At 47.0% G+C, this 23535-nt stretch overlaps 1 protein-coding gene across 6 annotated transcripts in view; it reads right to left on the bottom strand.

The window, feature by feature from the left end:
* Positions 1–3097: 3097 nt before the first annotated feature.
* Positions 3098–23535, bottom strand: part of DGKD (diacylglycerol kinase delta) — a 60932-nt gene continuing 40494 nt past the window's right edge. For all 6 annotated transcript variants that reach the window (XM_069865109.1, XM_069865111.1, XM_069865110.1 and 3 more), the window contains 21 exons: positions 21926–22034; positions 21061–21200; positions 20270–20354; positions 19616–19710; positions 19418–19517; positions 18990–19263; positions 16197–16358; positions 15482–15610; positions 14414–14510; positions 13454–13564; positions 12626–12722; positions 11808–11915; positions 11107–11220; positions 10584–10718; positions 9411–9562; positions 8507–8618; positions 8248–8340; positions 7787–7906; positions 7331–7448; positions 6005–6135; positions 3098–4839 (listed from right to left, as the gene is read on the bottom strand). In XM_069865109.1, coding sequence (XP_069721210.1) covers positions 4750–4839; positions 6005–6135; positions 7331–7448; positions 7787–7906; positions 8248–8340; positions 8507–8618; positions 9411–9562; positions 10584–10718; positions 11107–11220; positions 11808–11915; positions 12626–12722; positions 13454–13564; positions 14414–14510; positions 15482–15610; positions 16197–16358; positions 18990–19263; positions 19418–19517; positions 19616–19710; positions 20270–20354; positions 21061–21200; positions 21926–22034 — 2572 coding nt within the window. In that variant the 3' untranslated portion in view covers positions 3098–4749. The remainder of the gene's footprint in view (positions 4840–6004; positions 6136–7330; positions 7449–7786; positions 7907–8247; positions 8341–8506; positions 8619–9410; positions 9563–10583; positions 10719–11106; positions 11221–11807; positions 11916–12625; positions 12723–13453; positions 13565–14413; positions 14511–15481; positions 15611–16196; positions 16359–18989; positions 19264–19417; positions 19518–19615; positions 19711–20269; positions 20355–21060; positions 21201–21925; positions 22035–23535) is intronic.

The raw sequence follows: 23535 nt of genomic DNA, 5'->3' as shown, positions 1-23535 counted from the left end.
AGAGCCTGACACTGATCTGGTGTGTGTCAGCAAAGACAATAACTCTTTTTTTTCCTCATTATTACTATGACTGGGTAACTAACATGCTAATGACCAATTTTACCATTTTCATCCTGCGTAACATTTCTTATGTTGCTGTCACATCAACTCTTCCCTCCACACAAAGTCAATCCTTCAGTTTAACTATCAAGTACAATCGGTTTTTTTACACAGAAAATATTAATGCTCATATTATTATTACTTTCCAATTTGCAACGGTGCTAGGGACTCTGCGACCAGGCTCAGTTTGAAAGGCATCTGCAGGGGGTTTGTCAGCACCTTATGAAGACATCGATCTGTACAGATGGAAGAGAAAGTGCATCCCAATCTGACCATGGGCTGCTCACCCAAACATGATTTTGTTTCAAGCTTGCTGGTGTTGTTTTGTGGCAGTCAAATTTATGCACTTCATGAGGAAATTCATTTCCCCACGCTCGTGTAAATGCATTTTCACTTATTCCAGTTACCGTGCGTGCTGCACGCAATAAACTGAATGCACGGAGGCCCCAGCGGAGCAGAGAAACAACCGTCTCCCTCATCAGGGCACTGCTCGACCACGGCCAGAAAGCTGAGCTCACACCACACCTGGAGGTAACCACCACACACCCCGCTGAGCTTCTGAGCGGCTTCCCAGCTCCCATCAAGGGGAGTACCAGCAGAACCATCATTTTTAAAACATCTCCCTTCATTCTGTGCAGAGATACAGCTGCTAACAATAAAGCACACGACGTCTTCTAGTCAACGCAAAGAAACGGCACAAAACTAATCCACAGCAATCACATTTACCGTTTTGCTCTTTAAGGAACAGCTCTGATCTTCCGGAGCAACTCAAGATAAAGCCATTTGATCACAGCACAGGTTTTTATTAGCTGGTTCCCAGCAGACGGGCTCTGCAGCCCTCCACACAATGAAATCAGTAACCGAGAACCTTTACTGGAAGCTCCGAAACATGTTTACTTTATATACAAGAAAAACTTATTTACAACAATCAACAGTAAACTATGTACAAAAAAAAAACAAACAAACAAAAAAACAAGAGACATTTCCATGGTATTCACTGTATAAATTAACACAATAAATAGAAAGGAAGCAGGTCCCATTCTTAAGGCACAAAACCTTCTTCCCCAGACTGTACAGGGATTCACTTGCTTCCCTACGTTTTCGACAGGATCACAGGAACGGCGGGGAGACCCCTGAGGAACGACGGTCGGTGGACGAAGATACAGACATGCAGTCACTGCTGACAGTTGTAGAAAAACATCACTTTTCATCCTTTCCTTTTTTTTTTTTCTCCTTTTTTTTACAGTACACACACCTTAAGATACAAAATATTTTGTGTAAACAGTCTTTTTGAAAATCACATCGTTAGTATGCACATTTTTAAATAATACTAAAAACAATGAATATTTCCATACTGTTTGGGTGCAGAAACATTCCCAGGGCTGGCGCCGAAGGCCTCGGCACAGCCGGAGCCTCCGGCTGTGCCGAGGCCTTCGGCGCCAGCCCTGGGAATGTGGCTCTCGTGTGGCCCAGCCAGGCCGGTACCTCCACGCACCGAGATCCCACAAACAAAACCAGAGGGTATTAGCCCTACCAGCCCTCGCAAAGCTCGCCCGGAGCCACCGCCCGGGCCCAACCTCCTCGTGTCTCCGTTGCACGCGCTCCAACTGAACCGAAACCTCAGAACAAGGGGTGGCGTTCCCCAGAATCTGCTGTGAAAATTAAACATCCAAACCACAATCAGCCATCTTAGAAGAGGAACCAGGGATGCTGCAGCTCGGCCCGGCTCTCGCTGACACTGGGCACAAGCTGTCCCCATCCAGTCACAAAATCTCTGCAACAGGAAATCTGAGTTATTCCCAGTGAGACACACAGAGCCACGGCACGTTTGTTAGATATAAATCTTAATACGTATTCCAAGGCACTCAGGTGAAACAGGGGTCCCATTTTCTAGCTCTTAAAAGAAGGTAGAACTCCCTGGCTGCCTCTGCTAAGCAACAAAGAGGAATGTACTGGCTGCAAACCCTGCGATAAAACGTGCACGTACACAAAAAAGATCTGAACCCATCGACACAACAACCCATAAAAGGCAGAAGGATTGGTCTGTGCAGACACCATCACGCGTAGCAGACACCTAATGGCCATCAGCGCCCACAGACACCGCACGAGATAAGGAACGTGCCCGAACAGAAAACCTCTTTGGGTTCCTCCCCTGCTACTCTAAGCAGGAAAAGCAGAGAGGAGCTGTTTCTGTTGAAGCAAGAATTTAATCCCCCAGGAATTACACAAGCAAGGCAAGTGCATATTGTTTGTGCACCCCTAACCATTGGGCCGCCTGGAGAAACTTCACAGCAAGAACAGCTCCTTCACCTCCTTGAGGAGCAGACACAGATCTCCCCTGTTTTCCAGAGTTATCACCTTCCTTGTGCTCCGAGCACGCCCCCCTGGGGGGGCACAGGGATGCCCTAACCCCACATTTCACTGTCCCCAGCGAGGGGGCTGCAGCTCGGAGCTTTCCTTCACGGAGGTTTCTCCTCGTTCTCATGCAGAAGCTGCTCTGGGCTGCAACAAGCGAGAGGGAAAATACAATGTGTCTACAACTCTTAAATCATCTGATACCTCAGGAATTCAATTCAGTGAGGGGCGCTGTGCTGATAAAGAAAAGATATCCCTAGGAAAGCAACTGTATAGATACGAGAAAAATCCAGGGCAAAGCTGAATGTATTTCTTGCTCAGTAGCCACAGGATTTATACCAAAAATTTTCTGAGCTGGATCAAACACGTCTGGTCTTCTGTTAACTTCTCACGAGCAAACCCTGTCACTCACTAGGCTGAGGAGACACGGGGGAACGACAACTGGTTAAAAACCAGCAGGGAGAGTCAGAATAATCCTCGGTGTAATCTTAAAGAACGCAGTGGAGTTTGACCAGCATGAAAGCAGGACACAACCTTATTAAGCCAATAAGTCCTTACATAAAGTAACTTGACTGATTGTTGTTAGACTGGGTAGCTGATGTCAATTTGATAAAATCCCTACAAATAAAGAAGAATTATGTCCTCAGGAAATTTGTCGTTTATGCCGCTACGCATGCAGCAATTTTTCTGTCTGCAGCCACAGCCAGACAGGTGCCACTCTGTAATAATAAAAAAAATAAACACATACAAAACAACAAAGTAATTAAAACTTCTTGCTGTTTCTCTGGCTTCACAGCACTGAATGTTCCCGAATTCCCTTCGCAGTGATAAACACGGCAATACAACTATGCGTGCTGGTCTTTGGGCTTTAACAGTCACCCGACTGGGGTCAGGTAGATCAGTGGAAATTCGAAGGCCGTTTAGGTAGGAACTTGGAATCAGAGGCACTAACTTTTCCACGCTCCGCTGCTGGTGGTACCAAAGGCAATTTACCAGCATATTCCAGTTTTCATTCCGATGCCCGTCTGCTCAGTAACAATCCTCCTCTCGGAGCTCTTACAGGAGCCCCGATGTCTGACAGCACACATACCTCCCTCACGGGTACAGCCAGGAGGACGGAGCCTCCCGAAGCTCTTGGTATCCACCTTGGAGTGAAGGAGCAAGGCAGCAAGAGAGAGGAGTGAGGTGGAAAAGCCACTAAAACCAAGGCAGGTGAAGGGATGCAAGTGCTACAGATGAATCACATCTGGTGTGACAGAAATAGAAACTGGTGTGACAAAAACTGCACTGCAAGCTGAAGTAAAGAAACAGCTCTGTTGTCTGTGGCCGCCGAGGTGGCACGGAACGGGCATGGAGCCTCTCCTGGCCGCTGCCAGTCACGCTGCTCCCCCCACCAGGACGGAGCAAGTTTTTCCACATCTCACTCCTTTACATTATGTTTCTTGCACGGCCCAAACAGCCAGTTAGCGTTCCTCTCACTTTCAGCTGGTCTTCTGAAGATGAATTCAGAAGGGGGAATTATCAGAGCTGACCTCCTTTCACCTTTTAGCTCTCCAGAATTTTGTCTGCCCGTAATTTCTGAACGATTGTTTGTGATGCCTAAAAACCCTAAAGGCTGTACAACTGCCACTGGCTGGAAGAGGAGAGCCAGGCCTAGAGGAAGACCCTGCAAGCTGGTGCCAACCGCTGTTTGAACCACCGGCATGTTTGTTGCAAGGCGTGAGCGAGTGAGAATCACGGGGTTTTCATCGGCAAGAGGTGTGTACTGGCTTTGAATTTCTGATGCAAACTGCATGCTAACAAGGGATTATTGAGACACAAGGACAAGCTCTGTCCCATGTAAATGCTCTAAGATACAGGTGTGACACACAGATGAGCGGGGGAAAGTTTGGGGTCTGCAAAGACTGTCAGATGCTCCTGAACTAAGACTGGCCAATATATCTTGCCCTGAATAATTCTACTGTGATGAAGTTATCCAGTAAAGGTAGCTGTGTTGCAATGCTCAGGAGTCCTGCACTGTCACTGGGTCCAGAACCTCCCACGTCAGATGACATGGTTCTTCAAACAGCAAGTGAGTTTTCTTCCAGGAGGCTCTGCCTGACTGCAGATAAGGTGCCTCTCGACTGGATGCAGCCGTACCCCACAGGAAAAAAGGTAGCACCATGCTTGGTTGATATGAGTGCTGAACAGCTACAGTTTGGCTGTTCAGTAGAGACAGTTGTGAGCACATCTGCTCTGTGAGGTGACTGCTGTGCAGTTAGGGGGAATGGTAGACACAGGCTGTGAAAACAGAGGCTAAACCTCGCTGGCAGGAGTACTCCGGCTCAGCTCCTTGATCCCGTGCAGTATCCTCTTCATGTGACCCACTTTGGTCACGCCCAGATCCTGGAAGAGAAGAGAAGACCTCAGCTTAGGAGAAAGGCAGGTGAGAAATTGCTGGGGGCCAAGCAACAGTTACAAACTGGTCAGCCAGTTACAAAGAGAGGAGGAAACCAACCAGAAAGACTACAAACCCGATGGTTATATGTGGAACCACAAACCGTGCGTCAAAAAGCTATCAGAGCATGACAGGGTAACGAGCAGGCAGAGAGCAGTGGAGAGGAACAACTGCAGACATCAGCCAGAAACGCAAATTGCTCTCACTGTTAAAGGCCAAAGCCAGAGAACAGTAAGACCACACAGATCTCAAGGACCTAAGCTGGTGGCCAAAAACATGCAGAAAGAACCAATCAGTCACCGGTCACATCAAACGCGTGAACGCTTGTGGACCATGCAACAAGCCCCGGGCTGCAGCGGGACGGCAAGCAGAGGAGGCAGCTACACACATCACAGCAAACTCGCAACAGGAAGATGGTCAAAAGCACAAATAAAGATCCAAGAGGCATTCGATGAACGTCATGCACTACCTCACAACAAAGGATGTTTCTGCTACATGCAAGTCACCAGAATGATGACACGGGTCTCCTGCACATGCAAAGAACCACCACTTTCATTTTTTCTCCATAGAGAAAGCATGTCCTGCCGAGGAGATGAAAAGCTACGCAACGTGGTTGCTAAGCTCTACCTAAAAAGATCTTCTCCATCCAGCAGCCTCACCGAAGACCACAATGACTGCTTCTTTTTGTAACAAAGAAGCGCACTGATCTGTTTGGCCAGTGACTACAATGTAAGACCCAAATTTTTCCAATCATGGTATGTTTGGCAAAGATGGTACAGGAGCTGAGAAGCTGAAAACTTCCGCTCCCTCATTAAAACCAGAGACTCCCAAGAAAACAATCTGCAGTCTGTGTGCTGGACTGTATTGTATCCCTGGGAAGCTGTGGCAGAACAGGACAGCCGGTCTCTCAACTAGCTGTTCTACCTCCCTACTATTAAAATTAAAAATCATGTGACCTAAAACGGTGAGAAAATAAAACAAGGCCGCAATGAGCCTGTTCATCTCGCCAAGGCACGTGGAATGAACAGTGGGCAGACCATTTCCAAGCACATTCAGCACAGAAGGTCATGCAGGTGCAGGTGGCTATTTCTCATGAGCCGATCATGAAAGTACCTTGAGGTCCCTCCGTTCGAGGTGCAGGAGCTCAGAGCCCCGGACGTCATGTCGGATGAAGATATCCTTATACTCACAAAGACTGAGATGCTCAAGCCAGGCCGCAACCTCCTCCGTTCCCCAGAGGTGAACTGTTAGAGATGGAAAAGCAGGAGTGCATTGAGTACCCAGAATCCCAGAAGACAGAGAGAGATGAGGACACCATCAGCACTCAGTGCCAGAGGAGGACAAGCAGCACCACAGCCTCCAACCAAGAGGAGGGCAAGGGCTGGGAGCACGACCTACAGTCTCAAACAGAGGAGGCAGGACAGAGAAAGGTAGGGGGTGTGCTCTTAAGCAGAGGCCAGCTGCAGCAAAGCCAGGAGGAAGCGTGTGCTTGTTTTGATGGGATTGGATACGCTTTTTAAAGTTTAATCCCATGTTTAAGAAGATTAAGTTCACTGATATTCCTCTGCTCAGAAAACAACAGATTCATAATATGAAGAATCAAGCACAGATTAGTTTGCTACTATGTACGAGTATTTGTGCTCAGTAAACAAAAGAGCAACCTCTCTCCTCCAAGTGTGAGGGAGAGAAGAAGATTTTAGACTTCCAACTTCTGGCACAGCCTCTAAGTAAGAGAACAATCAGGTTCCCAGGTTCTGGGAGGCAATGAATGAGCAGCAGCCTGCCAGACGATTCCATGGCAGAGGACAGGACCCAGGAGCCCACAGAACAGGTAGCACTTCTGAAGAACTTCATAAGGAGAACATAAAAGGAAAATCAATTCAGAGAAAGTGTCTGGAATGGCAATTTCTTGATTCATGGCCAGTTTTTATCTACTGACCGGTAGGATTACAGGTCAGGGTGCACCTGTGATGATGCTGATCTCCTGCCAATTAGACATGAAACTTGATTAAAGCTTGAGGGTGAATCAATGAGAAAAGCATCATTATCCGCATCACAGAGAATTAGCAGTGAAAAGACTGGAGTTACGCGGACTTGGGCCCCACAGTCGTTTTGATATCTAAAATGCCAAAATCCTCACACCCACTTCACTAAGCACCCCCTGAAGTATTCCTGAAAATGTCCGGCTGTAGGAGAACGGTTCAGAGGGCAAATCCTGTTTCTGCTCAGGAATGTTTGCGTGTACTGGGGCATCGTGACTTAGACAAAACGGAGCAACAAGCTACTTTGCCAGGTGAAAAAGACAGTTTAGACCTTCACAAAAAGGCAGATGAACGTGAAACAGAATGAGAGGACACGAGAGGGAACAGACAGAGAACAGGTAGTGGTAGGACCACAGCGACGTGAGAAAGAGACACAATGAAGGAGCAGGCGTGGTACCCGGCAATCCCATGCTACTATGAGTCTCCTTATTTTTGTTGTTCTTCTCCTTTTTAAACTTGGTCACCAGCCGGAATTTGCCACTGCGGCTCCGTTTAGAATAATCCAGCATCTGGTTCTGTAAGAACAAAAGGGAAAATCAGCCTAATGGTCATCAGTTGACTGCAACGGACCAAGAGCAACAAGTACTGCTGAGCTCAGCTCCATGGCCTTGTAAGAGAAGAAGATAAAATTCTAAACTCATTCTGATCAAGATGGGAAAGGAAATGGAGAAAGTTGATCCCATGTTAGGCAAGGGAGCTTAGCAGGAAATTGCTTTCTTTAGCCCTAGGGAGTCAAGTTTCCTTCTGAATCATTTTTTCTCCCATCAGTCAAATATTCACAGGAAGTCAAACTCTTGCAGCCAGCTAGTGAAAAAGAGAACAGTCAGGGAAATACAGCCTGGGGCCTCCTCACCTCCTCATCGCAGGGCTCCATGAGCTGCCACAGCCAAGGGATGTCTGCAAGTTTCCTCAGCTGGAGGTCCATGTTTGCCAGGGCTGCCTGGAGCTGCTCCTTCTGTGGAGGATCTAATTGCTGGATCAGAAATGGAAGCAAGGCAGAGTTAAAAGCCAGATTGCCTTGAAATTCCTAGCTAACAAAGCAGTTTCTCCTTTTAAAAGGAAGTACACAGCAGGCGCTTTCCCAGATGCCACCAAGTTAATGATTTTTATCTTTTCTGAGCTCCAAACTCCACGCAAGCTGGCTTGACTGCTCCTCACGCCTACGTAGCAACATCATCTCAGTTCCTGGATGATAACATTTAAACTGGCCATTACACAAAGAAGAATCAGACCAGCAAAATGTTGCTTGCCAAGGCAACGTTAGGAAAGAAGAGAAAGTGAGAGGCAGCTTTCCTCCTGCTTTGTGCTTCTTACCAGTGCCATCTTGCCGGCCAGCAGCAGCTCTGTCTCATTGTGCAGGGCTTTGACATTATTCACCATCTCTACAACAAGGCTGCAGTTCAGACCCTGCGGGGGAAGCAATTCATGCGCAAATTAAGCCTGGAAACGCAGAGGTCTGAGCAGTCAAAAGGAAGAAGACTTAGACAAGCAAGGCTTACTTTTGATCAATCAGAAAGGAAACCCAAGAGCTATGGGGCAAGGACAAATGGGAGATGCCAAGTGAGTGAAGTACCTCTGTAGACTTGGATTTAGCGTAGACTTTGTCCATAGACTTGGAGCTGGCATTGACAGCATGGGCAAGCTCCTGTTCCATGTCCTGATAGGACTGGGCTATTTCCCGAATGCTAAAGAGAGAATTACAGATTGCATCAGCACACGCTCAAAGCAGGAGATCTCTTCTGACTGGGTATCTCCTTTTAATACCCATCTGAGTGACAAGAGCAGGGACAAAGCATGGGAGGGGCACAGCCTCTGGCAAAGCAGGGCAACTCTCCCTGCTACAGTGAGCATGCGTAGGCAAAGCAAGGCAGATTTCCCAAGCACAACTCCAGGTGCATATTCTATTCTGCACACAAGCTGGAATCACTTTGAAATATAACCTAGACATTTTAGTTTGGCCACAGCGACGTGAAAAGCAGCTGCGCATATGGCACTGCTCTAATTTAATTAACACTGCTCTAATTTGACTCTGGGAATCTTCTCTCAGAGGCCCAGACTTGGGAGCTGAGTGTCTGACTCAAGGATGAGCAGATGAGCCCACAGTGACTTCTTCCAGACATCCCTGTGGGGCATCAGGGTTACAAGAACCCAAATCGTCACCTGAGCTCCTAGGGAAGCTTTTGTTTAATTTTTGATAAAAATCATTTACATTCAAAGATAATGGGTTCTTTTGGGATTAAAGGATCCGCGTTTGCTCATCAGAGTAACATTTTTTGTTCAGAATGACCTAAGAAAGTTTATTTGACTTCAGTCTCATGCAGCTAGGACAGCGCATAATGAGCGATGCCGTCCCCACTGACATGGACCAGCACTGCAGAGGATAAGAGTGAAAAGAAACATCTCCAGGAACAGGGAGTAGGTCAAGAACTTCAGGCACCAATGAGAGTTCTATTCAGCAAAAGCAATTTGAGTCCCACCTGTGAATAAGAGCACCTGCAGCTTGACCAAACTGGTTGATCTGGGTGGATTCTTCTTCAGACATGATCTCTGGTTGTAGAGAGAAAGAGGACGGTCGGGACAACTCACACTTCTGTTTGTCCTCCCAGGACTTCAGGGTGCTCTCAAATGCCTAAAAACACAGCAAGCAAACTATAAGAGATCTTGTAAAACCTCTATAAAAACAATAGCTGTGCCTATGCCTGTAAAGTATGTAGATCCGCTAAAGACACGTTTCATTGTAGGACCCAGCTGTTCAGCTGCTTACAACTTCACTAAACGCTGTCTGGGCTGAAGTTTTCCAGGCCACGTGCTTGTCTTGGCTTAATTTTGACTTAAGCCTGGTTTTAGTTAAAATTTCTAGGCCAATTCTGAGGGTCAGATTAGCGAAGTTCACCAGTTCCCTGCTGGCAGAAGCCTTTTCTTTGAGTAGCTGTAGCGCCCCTACACTTCAGTATTCCTGCACATCTCTTCCAGTGACATCTCAGAGAGGGAAACTAAAAATGTTCAAGGCTCCTCCTTATCCAGAAATAAACTGGGCTTCCCCAGTAACTAGAAACTATGAGCTAAGACCTATTCCACTTGCAGCCATACGGATATTCCTGCTGGCAACAGCTAGCAGTACAGGAAGAGGTGAAGCAGATCAATGCAGAAGGATCAAAACCGGATTTGGTGAGAATGAAAACTGACACACAAAGCCTCAGGGCAAGGAGAGACGGATAAATGAGTGCAAGAAATGGCAAGAGAAGGTTAAACAAGAAAAGGGGCTGTGGGAGGGGAAGACTGAAATAGGAAGAGTAATTCAGAGAAGATGATGAGGGTGACAAGCAGGGCTGCAAAGCTTTCATAGATCAAAAAAATCAGCATTTGGGGATGAAGAAAAGGAGATTGACTGTGACGGGTGGACGGAAAAGGGGAAGAACATGGTAGCCATGGACTCTGGGCCTCGCAGTCAAATGAGAGGAGTACAGACCAGGCAAGGAGAATAGGACTAAGGACAGAGAGAGGACAGAGCAGAAGAGTCAGCGTCCACTAGATGCTTCTCACATTCACAAAGATAAGCTGTCACGTTGTGGCTGTTGCCACGCTCCCCAGTGCTTATGTGACATTCAAAACACGTGTGCACTACAGAGTGCAGGCAAGGCTGCTCTTACCCTGTCTCGGGTGAGGGTCTGTGCTCTGTTCTTATGAACAATCCAAATGTAACCTGGAGGCTGGATCCATGCTTCTCCATCCACCTGCACAGGAACTCCTTCTTCTCCCAGGATTGCTATCTTCACCGTCCGACACTGCAAAAGTGATTGCGTCAGAGAAGCTCCAAAATGTTGTCTTCCCAAAAGCACGAGGCGTTCGCGTTCTCTCCAAAGCACTTCCCCGAGTCCTGCGGCTTTGGTACTACTGGAGCACACACGTACTGGGTGGAAGGGAACACCCTGCACTTGCATGGCAGGGACCATTTGGCGACTTTAGACTAATCTGGTTTGAATCAGTGGTCTAACTTGTACCACAACAAAACAATCCTGTGCCCAAATTGTCTCTGGACATACTCATTTTTGCCATTGGATGCTTTTCCACGGGCAAGAGAGAGAACAAAGGAGGGCTTTACGGACTGGGATTGGCAAAAGCACGACAAGCTGGAGACTGAGGAGGCAAGAAGAGCTCCAAGGTGGTTGATACCTGCGCGATGCGGTGATGCTGTAGGTTGATGACTCGTGACACTGCCATCTGCATGCTCCCAAACACCGCAACTACCTCCAAAATCTTGTCATCAAAGGAGGGGGCCGTAAACGTCTAGCCAGATAGAAGGGAGAGAGAATTCAGTTGACATACAGCTCCGAGGGTGAGGTTTCCTCTACCCACTACTGGTGGGGGCTGGCTTCTAATTGTGCTTTTTAATCTGTATAGAATTAACGACAAGCCTAGACGGTGAAGAACTGCAGTGAGCTAGGAAGGAGAAAAAGGAACTTTGATGTTCCCACTGTGCTTCCAGTGGCAGCTAATACAAAGGCTGTAGGCTACAAGGCAGGAGTTATTCTTACGAGTAGGCATTTTCTCATCTCTAATAATACGTTTCTGACTGGTTTGAACTCCCTTTGTCTTCAAGGGGCCTTACTCCTCAAGCAGTTTGAGAAGAGGTCAACCTAAGGAATTTCCTGGAAGTCCAAATGCTCAGACAACATCTGTATTTCTTCTGAATAACTATGGACTGCGTGGGTGCAAAGCTGCTAAAGCCGGGGTTCAGCACCTTATTCACTTCACAGAGGAACTACACGCAGACAGGCCCTTGCCTCTTCTCCCAAGCCCCAGGCTCAGGGGCTCTGACTTCAGAAGCAACAGTAAGGAAAAACATTTCCCAGACTGTCTTAGAGAAGACTCACATCATCTTCCTTGGTCCCTCCCCAGAAGTTGGTGCCGCCTGCGTAGCTGGGAATGTTGAGTACGGCGATTCCCTGGAGACTGGGCAAAGGGATTGGCCTCCCATCACACTACGAAGAAAAGAAGGTAACGCTGCTCTTAGCACAGCAGGAGAGAGCCCCTCCAGCCAGCACACAGAACAGCCTGCACAGTGTAGTAATACATTAATTAAGGTTTCTTCCAGTTTATGCTTGACCTCATGGAGGAGAACATATCCATTCACATTTCACAAACCACCTCTCCTCTGGCAGAGGGTGGTTTTAGGGGAATATTGTTGCTGCCTTTCCCCTAACAGGAACAGCGCACACGCGAGAGGCTTGGCAAAATGTCTCAGCTTATTCCTTCAGGAAGAGGAATAAAGCTCCTCAAACACCTACACAGTCTGCTGTGATGAGGGTCTTCTGTAAGCTACCAGTTTGTGCTGTATGTGGCCCACACAAGACTATTTCTTTTCCAGTTTGATGCACGTTACAGCATAGTTAAATCAAGAGCTTTCCACAGCACCTACTGCCTAAAATGTTGTGTTCACATGAGGTAACACACCTAACAGGACAATCTTATCCATGTGCACACTGAGCTGGGGAGAGCTAATACTTTCCAGGAGGATGACACTTCCCTTACACGCTGAGAACAGAAGGAGGAAAAGCCACGTTTTGCCAGTTCAGGGGGAGCTACAGCAAGTCAGGGAAGGGAAACACTCTTAACATTAACATCAAGTAGAAGGAGATGCAATTAGACATCATCCCAGCTGTAGCAACACAAGGCCCTGCTAATTCCTCACCTCAAGCAAGACTTTCTGCTCCAGGTTTTTGTATGTTCTGTGTAGCAGCTCCTTGGTCCCCAATACTCCGTACCACATCATGTTTTTAGTACGACTTCTAAGGGGGCAAATCAAAGTAGACAAGGTTAGCATAAGCATTTAATTTCCACATAGATAGATAACACCCGCCTCCCGCCACTGAAATGGCATCTGCTACGTTCTAAAACACAGAAATGCTTTGCTTCCAAAAGGGTCAAGCGCTCAGAACAGTCATTGCACGTGCTAGGAATCTACTCCCTTTAAATAAATAGATGGGAATGGAGGATGAGTGAGTAACACACATTACTAGAAACATACACAGATTCCCCTGGCACAGAACTTGTCATTCTTTTACACCAGGACAGCGTTACCTCAAGCACAGCAAATGTATCAATCTCATCCTGCACCCGTGTTCAAAAGGCCAAACCCTGTGGTTTGTATTAAGTTAGGATCAAGACTGCAAGTAGCCTCTGTGGCATTTAAAACTGAGCTGAGATTCTCTCATAGCTAAATAACAACCCCAAGAGAAAAATCTGTGAGTGAGATCATGAAATAAACAGAAGCAACACACTAAATCCCCACCGAAGCAGCTACTCAAAGATCTTATACTATCCATAACAGCACAACGAGTAAGTCAGTAGCTCATCTCCTCCATCAGGCTTTCAAGCCTTGAAGGAGGATTATGCAGACAAGACTGATAATACACTTATTCAGCAAACTTGCACGACAGTTGGCTCCAAAATCGCACAGAAACAAAGTGGTTTCAGTTCCTTCTGGCAGCAGCCAAAGGTCAGCCAAAGCCAAACCCACCTGCATTTCTCTGGGTGCTCATCACGTTTGTTGTTGAAGTCCAAAGAAATCTTTGCATCCAGTCCAATCCCAAAGTAATTATTCATGACGCATTTCTCTGTATAACATTCACTGCCAAACAAAAGAACAAAACTCCCATTGCTAAGTCTATGCACCGTGTGGTACGCATCCCACGTGCCCACAATGGCCAATTCATAATTATCTTGTGTAGAAAGGTGAAGAATGAAGAAGGCTATAAGCAAACATGCTCCGATAAGCACTTCTGGGAACTGCCTAACACCCACAAGGAGTATCACAAAAGTGGCTCTTGTCAGAAGTCCCTGGCCCACAGCCGCCCTCTGTAAGAATTCACAGCTGCAAGATTTGCAGAGGATCTCTCCCCTTGTAACAGAAACATACTCAGAAGACTACACTTCACGTGCAAAAAGCTGCATTGCTGGTCACTGCTGTTGCATAAAAGGCCTCACAAAATGTCAGCAATGAGCTTTGTTTTTAGATATATCTATGTGCCGGCATGTATTGGGTGTTACCCGACAAACAAGCTCGAAGTGTCAGTTATTCATTTCAGGGACGCTGAACCTCATGCAAAAAAAACCAACTTGAGGTCTGTATTGCTGGATTTCTACAACTGAACATTTTGGGAGAAACAGCCTGAGAATGTCTTCACATCACATTTCCCAACTGCTGTGGCCTGCCCATGGTCTTTGTTGGGCCTTCACGGTGGTGCCTACTAACTAGAAGCTGGAGTCATCTCCAAGCGTAGGGAGAAGACTGATCTAGATTTCATTCTCTCCCAAACCCAAAAATCTTCTACCGTGAGTCAGATGTGTCCTGATGAATTTATTCACATAACCTGGGGAGGCTGCAGTCCATTATTCCGCTCTACAAACAATCTGCCTCTCTGCTGAGGGCCGTTTGGAGACGCCCACTCCCTCCTTTCCACCTCCTGGGCATACTCACAGATTTTCAGGCTCAGAGTTAAAGGGATCAGCATGGATCAACAATCGGCTGATGACAGAGCTCCCAGGCAAAGAACCAGACATGCCGGCACGGATATCTGTAGGAAAAACGACCAGGGGCAAGAGTGGGATTAATAATACACAGAAAACAGGTAACTTCAATCTCAGAGACAAGGCAACGGGACAGAATATATTGACTGGTCATTCACTGTCGGAAGCAATAGCAATAGTGCTTTCTCCCACTCTAGGAGGTTCAGCGCTCTGGATAAGGAGAAGGGTTTCTGGGGCTGCCTGCAGGGGTTTTGATTGATGGGGTATCACCCAAGGCCAGCAGCACAGATGTACAGACACACAGAAACGGGAGTGTATTCACTGCAGTAGCCTTTTTGTTTCAGGGTGAGACATGAAAGATCCTTGCTGCAATGAGTAGGGTGGAGGAGGACTGAAGTTATTCTACAGGATGCCCAAGTACCGCTGACTCCTGCTTCTTAAATTATTAGCTGGTGACCCACAAGGAGTATCTCTGTCACAGTGAAAGGAGATTATCTGCCTCCAGAGGAAACAATTCGAACAAGTAGTTTGGGGGAAGAGGTGGAAGGACAGCACCATGGCGATGGGGAGAAGTTGCTCCACAAGATGTGGGAATTCTGCTGCATCTGTGCACCTCCAGCAACTTCAGCTTTCACATGGAGGGACTGCTGCTCCCAGTCTGTGGCTGCCACTCTTCAGAGACCTCCCTCAGCAGCATCCTATCAGCCTTTTCAAGGTAACTTTGAGCTCAGCATCAACTTGTGATTGGCATCTATATTCTGCCACTGCACAGTATTAATTAGTACAAATCTGTGCCTAGGTAATCAGCTACTAACTGGAAACTATTTCAGTCCCCTCCAAGTCTACACTTTTCAGCCCTAGTGGAAAGTTACCCCCAAAGGGCTTTCTCTCCAAGTGGCCTTTGCACGAAGATCAGGCAGGACAATTCCGTGTTTTCACACGGAGACCGCAGCCTGCGCTGCTGTCACCCACACTCGAGTTGGCTGCCTCAGTGGGAAGTGGTGGGTGTTCCACTTACTTGGGTAGAGGATTTTTGTGTTCAGCATTGGCAAGTTGTCCCGGTTTCCTGTCTGGGGAGGAAGAGATGCAGAGCTGCCCAGGGACAAACTTCCTTTGTTTATTAGTCTTTCGCAAGGAGACTTGGACACTGTAAAACATAATGCAAACATGGTTATTGACAGACATAATGCTGTGATTCAGACCAGCACACAGCAGCACAGCCCAAGCAGCAAGACTGGGTTAGGAATCACTCAACAGCAAAACACTCCAGCTACCATAAAACAAACAGCTGACAGAACCAGTCACTATGAGGCTGAGATGTGGCTTCTGCAAAGGATGGCAGGGGCTTACAGGGAAGCGTCATCAGCTAGATGACATGAAAAAAGCTTAAGACCATCCTCGTCCAAGCACTGAAAGCCAAAAGAACCCAGATTACTGGCTAAGGTGCAAGGAAATTTGTGAATCTTCTGCTCCATATGCCAAGACCAGCCATCAGAAATGTGGTGAAAAGTGAGGTGTCCGATGCACAGGCTAGAGCACGGGAACATGCAAGGCCTGGCATCTGAAAAGCAATCATTCAAAAATTAGAGAAAAACCGAACTTGGAAGGTATATAATAATGACATAAGGTAATACAAGGAAGATACAATATACCTAACACCTCTCTAATGTCTTACAACTAACAGAATCATAATTTGCAGCGAGATCTGCACAGCTGCAGCACCAGAGCAGTACCTTTCCGCTGGCTCCTCCCTTTGGACACTCCATAGCTGCTGCTGTGTGATGACTGCAGGGAGATTTTATCCTCGTTCCTCAGCTCCTTGCCCTCTTCAGAAGCTGAGAGACTAAGGAGGAAGCCCTCTTGCTCCTGGGTCTGGGCATTCTGTTCATCTACAGCTGTAAGGAGAGAGAAAGCAGGTAAGAGAAAGCAGGAAGTGCCTCACAACTCTTCTAGTGAGGAACAAGTGCCGCTGATATAAATAACAATAGCATGGGACTCCAAATCATAGAATAGTTCGGGTTGGAAGGGACCTTAAAGATCATCCAGTTCCACCCCCTCTGCCATGGGCAGGGACACCTCCCACTGGATCAGGTGCCCAAGCCCCACCAGGGGTGGGGCAGCCACAGCTTCCCTGGGCAACCTGGGCCAGGGCCTCCCCACCCTCATCGTGAAGAAATTCCTCCTTACGCCTAATCTAAATCTGCCCCTTTCCAGTTTATCCCCATTGTCCCCGGTCCTATCACCACAAGCCTTTGTGAACAGTCCCTCCTCAGCTTTCTTGGAGCCCCTTGAGGTACTGGAAGGTCTCTATGAGGTCTCCTTGGAGCCTTCTCTTCTTCAGGTTGAACAAGCCCAACTCTCTCAGTCTGTCCTCGAATGGGAGGTGCTCCAGCCCTGATTCCATAAAGGAATAGCTTTCCTCTATCATTTGTTTCAACTAAGCTCTGCTCTGGGGAGCTTTTGAACTGGGCTGACACAGCCTCCTGTTTTCTCTGCTGAGCTCTTTGGCAGTGAGGCTGTAAATAGGAGTGCCCACCTTTAAAGCTACAGGTACTCAGGCTTCCAGAGGTGTAAACTGTGCTTCAGGTGATAGGCTTCCATTTAAATGCTGCTAGAAATTCTAACCAGATGGACATTAAATGATAAATTTAATGAATTTTCTGTTTGTTTAATCTGTTCTGGAGCAATAGGAGAAGCCACTTGGAAAAAGGCACTCAGACACATGTAATCAGGAGGAAGAAAACAGCAGTTGGTAAAAAAAAATACAAACAAAGGAAAGAATCAGATTACATAATCTGGAAGAAGAAAAACAGTTTGGAGAAGAGTTTGCCAGAGAGCTGGTAAGAATTAAATGCTAGCATGCTGCCTAAAGAAATCAAAACTTTGCATGTGACCAGCAGACCATCTTCCCCAGCAACCCCATACAGGGCACAGCTCCGTAAACAGCCCCGACCCGATCTACCAGCTCCCTGTCTCTGCAGCAGGATGAGCCTCTTTCCTCTCACTCTCTCGCCCTCACTTGCTGTTCACTCTGGAGTTTATCAAAACTACCCACCAGGCAATGGAATCCCACCCGTGAGCCCAGCAGAAATCTTGCTGGATTAAGCAAGATTTGGGCTCTAAAAGAACTCCAGCAAACACCAAACTGGCACAAGACAAGCAGCAGCAAAGCGGGGCAGCACCAAGGTCAAGATGTCTACCTCCCCAGCGGCAGGCTGGCTGCAGTGTGCAGCAGTGGCCCAGGTGGCCAAGAAGGCCAATGGCATCTTGGCTTGGATCAGAAATGGCGTGACCAGCAGGGCCAGGGAGGTTCTTCTCCCTCTGGACTCGGCACTGGTGAGACCGCTCCTCGAACCCTGTGTTCAGTTCTGGGCCCCTCACCACAAGAAGGATGTTGAGGCTCTGGAGCGAGTCCAGAGAAGAGCAACGAAGCTGGTGAGGGGGCTGGAGAACAGGCCTTATGAGGAGCGGCTGAGAGAGCTGGGGGTGTTTAGCCTGGAGAAGAGGAGGCTGAGGGGAGACCTCATTGCTCTCTACAACTACCTGAAAGGAGGTTGTGGAGAGGAGGGAGCTGGGCTCTTCTCCCAAGTGACAGGGGACAGGACAAGAGGGAATGGCCTCAAGCTCCACCAGGGGAGGTTCAGACTGGACGTCGGGAAAAAAATTTTCACAGAAAGGGTCATCAGGCACTGGCAGAGGCTGCCCAGGGAGGGGGTTGAGTCACCATGCCTGGAGATATTTAAAAGACGAGCAGACGAGGTGCTCAGGGATGTGATTTAGTGGCAGATAGGAATGGTTGGACTCAATGATCCAAGAGGTCTTTTCCAACCCAGTGACTCTATGATTCTATGCTCAACTTCCATTAGCTCACATAGCTTCACCTTCAGGGCAGGCTGAAGGCAGTACTGCAGTGCTGGGAATCCAAGCTGCATTGTGATGACCTGTAACTGCCAACATGGTTGTTCTTAGCGCACACCAAGGTGTGCGTGGACATCACACCTGCAGCTTGAATGCTTTTATCTCCAGTAAAAAGCTGTTAAGTACTTCCTTTGGTCTAAGTTAAACCACTGAGTTTATGACTAACATCTGGGAGACTGACACCTTTCAAAGGAAACGAAACTTTGAGGTTTGGATGAGAGAGGGTGGAGAGAGGAAAGGGTCAAAATGTGGAGAAGAAGGCCACCTGCCTAGGAAGTTACATCAGAACAGAACTGACTCGCATCAAAGTGCAGTTGTGACAAAGCTGGTTTAAGAAGTTCCTGCCCTCTCCTGCAATTGTAACCACTGCACTGTTTTGCTGGGCTGCACTATCAAGAGATTTCTGAAACAATTCAAGTTAAAACACTTAAAATATTTCCTTCCCAAGTATTTTCAGATCTGTTTTGCAGCAAGGCCATGCAAACAGTTGTGCTGACACAACTGTGGTGTGGGTGGGGACAGACAGGAAACGCAAATGAACAGAGTGTGGGAGGGCAGTAATTTCCTACAGCAGCAACAAGCCACAAGCAGGACTCCTCCCAGGTTACCTTTTTCTGCATGCTCTATTATTTGACGAATGGCTTTTTTCAAGCTGTTGGCTCTCAACATCAGCTGTTCCCGGGGGCGAAATATCTGGGGCCGTGCAGTACACGATGAGCCCACCGACCGCTCGCTAGACGAATCGCAAGCGCTGCCTGAGCCATCACCATCTTCGGTTTCCTCGGCGATGGTGGGAGGAGGGTTTGGCAGAGATGAGGATGCTTGAGATTCATCATTCAGTGTCTTCAACAATGAGTCCAGCTTCTCCTTCAGGACAGAGCACTACAAGGCAAAGAAGAACACTTAGACAGAACGATCACTAGACTGGGCAGCTCATTCTTTTAGTGCTTGCTGAAATGCTGCTGTCCTAGTTCTCTGAAAACAAAGCAGTTTTCCACTTCAGAAGTAAAAAGCCATAGGAATTTTTCAATTTTACCTTTCTGGCCATGACCTCCGATTCCTCTGAACTTTCTGTTGCCTTCTCATAGGCTTTTCCTACTCGAGCCACAAAATCCTTCACTGTCTCACAAAGCACCCTAGAAAAAGAAGGCAGTGAAAACAGAGTCATGAAAGGATTGTATCAGGATTGTCACACTGAAACTCTCACCTACAGCAGTTGTCTCTAAGTACTTACTTGGCTGAGGAGATGACCACTGAGTGTTGGTCAGAAGTCAAAATTTTGGACAAATGAGCAGCCACGGAGTCTTCATAGAAGAGAATCTTCTGCACCTGGTGACAGTCAGAAACCAGCTGCTGGGGGGCTGCCTCCCAGCATTACAACATACACCGTGTAACCCTCACTCCCACAAAGTACTCATCATTTCACAGCTTCTTTTTGCCCTGGAAAAGTTCTGTGGTCCAGGGCTCAGTTACACACTGAAGATCTGAATCTTATGAAGAAACTAATTCTGAACCCAGAAATCAGCAGCAGTGCAGTTCTTAGAATACCCTATTAACTATGGATCTAAAATAGTGTTTTTACAGCTCACAGGGCTGCTATGCAGCTTTCCAGTTTCAACAACATGTCACAACAACAAATAAAAGTCAACCATTTCCTCTCTGTCCTGTTCCAAAGCATTTCCCTCCTGTTCCCCTTTATGTTGTTGATGCTGGTAACCCACCCTCCATCCCTCTCCACAAGACTTCACAGACTTAAAGACCCAAGATCTTTACAGCTCCTGCTTCACCCAAGTCACAGCTCAGGACTGCTCCATCTGAACTCAGCCACTGCCTCCCATCTTGTCTGTTCTAAGGCTGCATCTCCCTGCCCTCCGCATCCTATAAGTACCTCAGAATCCTCACTGAAATCTTCAGTGACTGTGGAAGTGGAGGCCTGGCGAGGGAGTTTGGTTTCGTACACCATGATGCTCCACCTGTTGAAAAGGAGACGCCACAGCTGTCACTACAAGACAGATGGTTTCCCCCCTCATCCAAAGGACCTAACAGGCTAGAACCTCAATCAAAAAAACTTGCAGTTTGGCAGGGATGTCACAGATGTAAGGAAGCTGCATGGCTGCAATGGAACTGCAGAGGGGCTGAACTGGGGGAAGAGGGAAGGATGACACTATGAACAAGTGCCCTATGGCACAAGGAACTCCTCCATGCTTCCCCACTCTCTCACAGAAATTCTATGGGCATTATATGATTCAATGCCAAGATGCAACTCTAAAGACAAAAGCATTTTCAAATGTACAAAAACATACAGGCAGTATCAATACAGGGGTAGAGGAGTCCATTTCTAAGTCAAAATTCAGATAAATTCGTTCAAATACACCAAGAAAAAATTAGCTTAGAAAATTATTGTGACCATAAGGCTCTCAAATTCAATTAATGAGAACTCTGGAACACAAGAGAGGACATTGAACATCAGAGAGTTTCTCCTGTTATTCTGCAGCAGTGACACAGAAAGCCAGACTACCTTTTCTTGATGAAGTGTGACAGGATTATCAAAGCAAAAACCTTAACTGGCATTACTAACAAGTCCAGCGGCGGGGCAGAATCACGAACTGCCTGCTTCTCCTCAGAGGATATTTCTACACAACTCTTGAGCAGGGGATGATGTTAGTGATGGTCACTCACCTATCCAGCATTTTGGTACTGGCCCTCTCTAGCTTCTCCAGGATCTGTGGGAGCTGGGTATCGTCATCACAAGCGGAGCCCCAGCCTAGCACACGGGCAAGGTCGTTCCCTGTTCCCAAGGGCAGCACGCCCAGCTGGCACTGCATTACAGGAAAGGAAAGCAGACCTGAGATTCAAATGGGAAACCAAAAACCATAAACAGCCACAAGCAGCACCAATGACTCCTTACAAAGACCAGTCTGAGAAAGAGCATGAGGACAAAGTAACTGGATGGGGAAAATAGCCAGAAAAGCATCTAGGTAAGGAAAAACTTCCTCTGCTTTTAGGTTGTTAATTGAGAGGAGCGTATCACAGCTACAGTCTCAGGAGCACCTTGCTAAAGTAACCACCTCTCCAGACGCGTTCCTTTAACCGCCAGGTGGTGCTACTGCTTCTTCTGCAAAATCAACATAGACCCCTCCAAAGACAAAATGGGAACAAGCCGAGCACTGTCCGATACTCCGCTCCAATGAAGTTTCTGCCTATGCCAAGACAGCCATAGATGAGGAGCATAACCCTTCAGGAACTCCTAGTTTTCTAACTGCATCTCTTTCTGATTATAAGTCTCTGCTGGCAATAGAGCAGAAGTAACTCTGAGCTACTCCAAAAGCCAGATCTTGAAAGGAGTTGTGGAGGAGCACTGAAGATAGGAATAATAAGTTAGCCCAGTGCTGCATCTCACGGAAAACTACAGCAAGAACACTGCTGTGGAAAGCTTTCGCTGGCTTCAATCCTGGGGCAAACTACACCTGTATGACTAAAGAAAGTCCTCTGCAACCCATGCTCTCGCTATTGCTTCATTCCTTCAAGCTCACTGGGCAGGTACCTGCTTGTGAAGATTGAGGCTATCGATTTCGGAGAGAACCCAGCCAACGCTTCCATCCCCACCGCAAACCAGAATCCGGAAAGTGTCAAATTTCTGGAATAAGCGTAAACTACAGAGAAGGACAAGATAAAAAAGCAAATGAGAACAATTAGCTATTATGGAAATAATTGATAAACAATTCCAATCAAGGCAATATATATGGCAGATTTGCTTCAAGTAGGCTCCAATTTTGCAGTGAATACGGGTCACTGTCAGATTACAGGTGAATTAAAATGATAAATAAGGAATTTTAAATACAACTGAGCAACGCACAGTGGCTGTTCACTACAGAAATATGTACCAGACAGACTCCTCTACTAATGCAGGGCACTTTTGTCTGAACAGAAGAGGAAACAAGCATGTGATAACTCGTTAGCCACTGAATTAGTTCCTTTTAGCAGATTTGCTGCGTTCAGCCTAACACTAGTTATTTGTCATGGTTTGGAGTGCTCTGATGTCACTGTCTTCACACTCAAGGCCACACCAATTAAAGCAAAGCTTGAAGAGTGGGAACTTTATGCAGTCATTCAGTAAGCACATAACTGTAAGAGGACGAAAACCCTCAGAAGCTGCAGTTCTTCTGGGAAAGCAACATAAATCAAAGCCCTGACACCCTGTCTGTCCTGCAGGCAGGCAAACAACTCCCCAGCAAGACAAGCATGAATTTCTCTATTCATCCTTCCCAGAATATTAAAAGCAACCTCTCCTTAAGCTGTTTGAGTCTGTGCTTCTTCCTGAACATCTTCCAGAACTACTGATCTCTTTCATGTTGGTTTTTAATTTATTGTTACTGGAGTTTTTTATCATTACCTAAATGGGATTTGCTGTAGTACATGAAAATTCTCATTGCTGACACATGAAAAATGGCTCTCAGCAATAACAACATCTTACGGCACAGTTTGACTGGCCCCAGTTTAGAATATTTAAGTTCTTAAGAAGCAGCCTTTACCCTGTGCCTTTTCTTCATCCTCCCAGGAAATCCTGGTAGTGCAAGTGCAGTGCATCCCTGTGTGCCAGAAAATGAGCTGGCAAAATGAGAGGAAAACCAGCTTGGCTGAGCAGCGAGATCGGGGTGGAAGGTCATGGAGCAGGTCATCTTGAGTGCTACCACACAGCACACGCAAGACAAATGGGTGATCAGGCTCGGTCAGCACGAGTTCATGAAAGGCAGGCCCTGCCGAACTAAGCTGATCGCCTTCTATGACAAGGTGACCCACTTGATGCATGAGGGAACGGCTGTGGATTTGATGTATCGAGACTTCAGTAAAGCCTTTGACTGTGTTTCTCACAAAATTTTGCTTCAGAAACTGGCTGCTGAATTCCCCCCAAACCCCTCAAGTTATCCTGCTGATACTGAAGAATGGAAATAATAACCTTCTTCAACATCAGCTTTGGTTTTAGCTAATTAGTAACACAAAACACAGAGAGAGGAAATCCTCCCCTCCCGCCCCCAACTTTCTGTGTGTTTGGTTTTCTCTTAGGAACTGGTTTCTTGTTATATTTGAGGATGAATTTATAATCACATACATCACTCGTGCTTTTCTGGTGTTTTTACAAGGAATGTGTCCTTC

The sequence above is a fragment of the Phaenicophaeus curvirostris genome, chromosome 10 (genome assembly GCF_032191515.1).
Source record: "Phaenicophaeus curvirostris isolate KB17595 chromosome 10, BPBGC_Pcur_1.0, whole genome shotgun sequence".
NCBI classification, from domain to species: Eukaryota; Metazoa; Chordata; class Aves; order Cuculiformes; family Cuculidae; genus Phaenicophaeus; species Phaenicophaeus curvirostris.
Note: the sequence above shows the minus strand (reverse complement) of the source record. Positions and strands in the feature narration are given on the sequence as shown.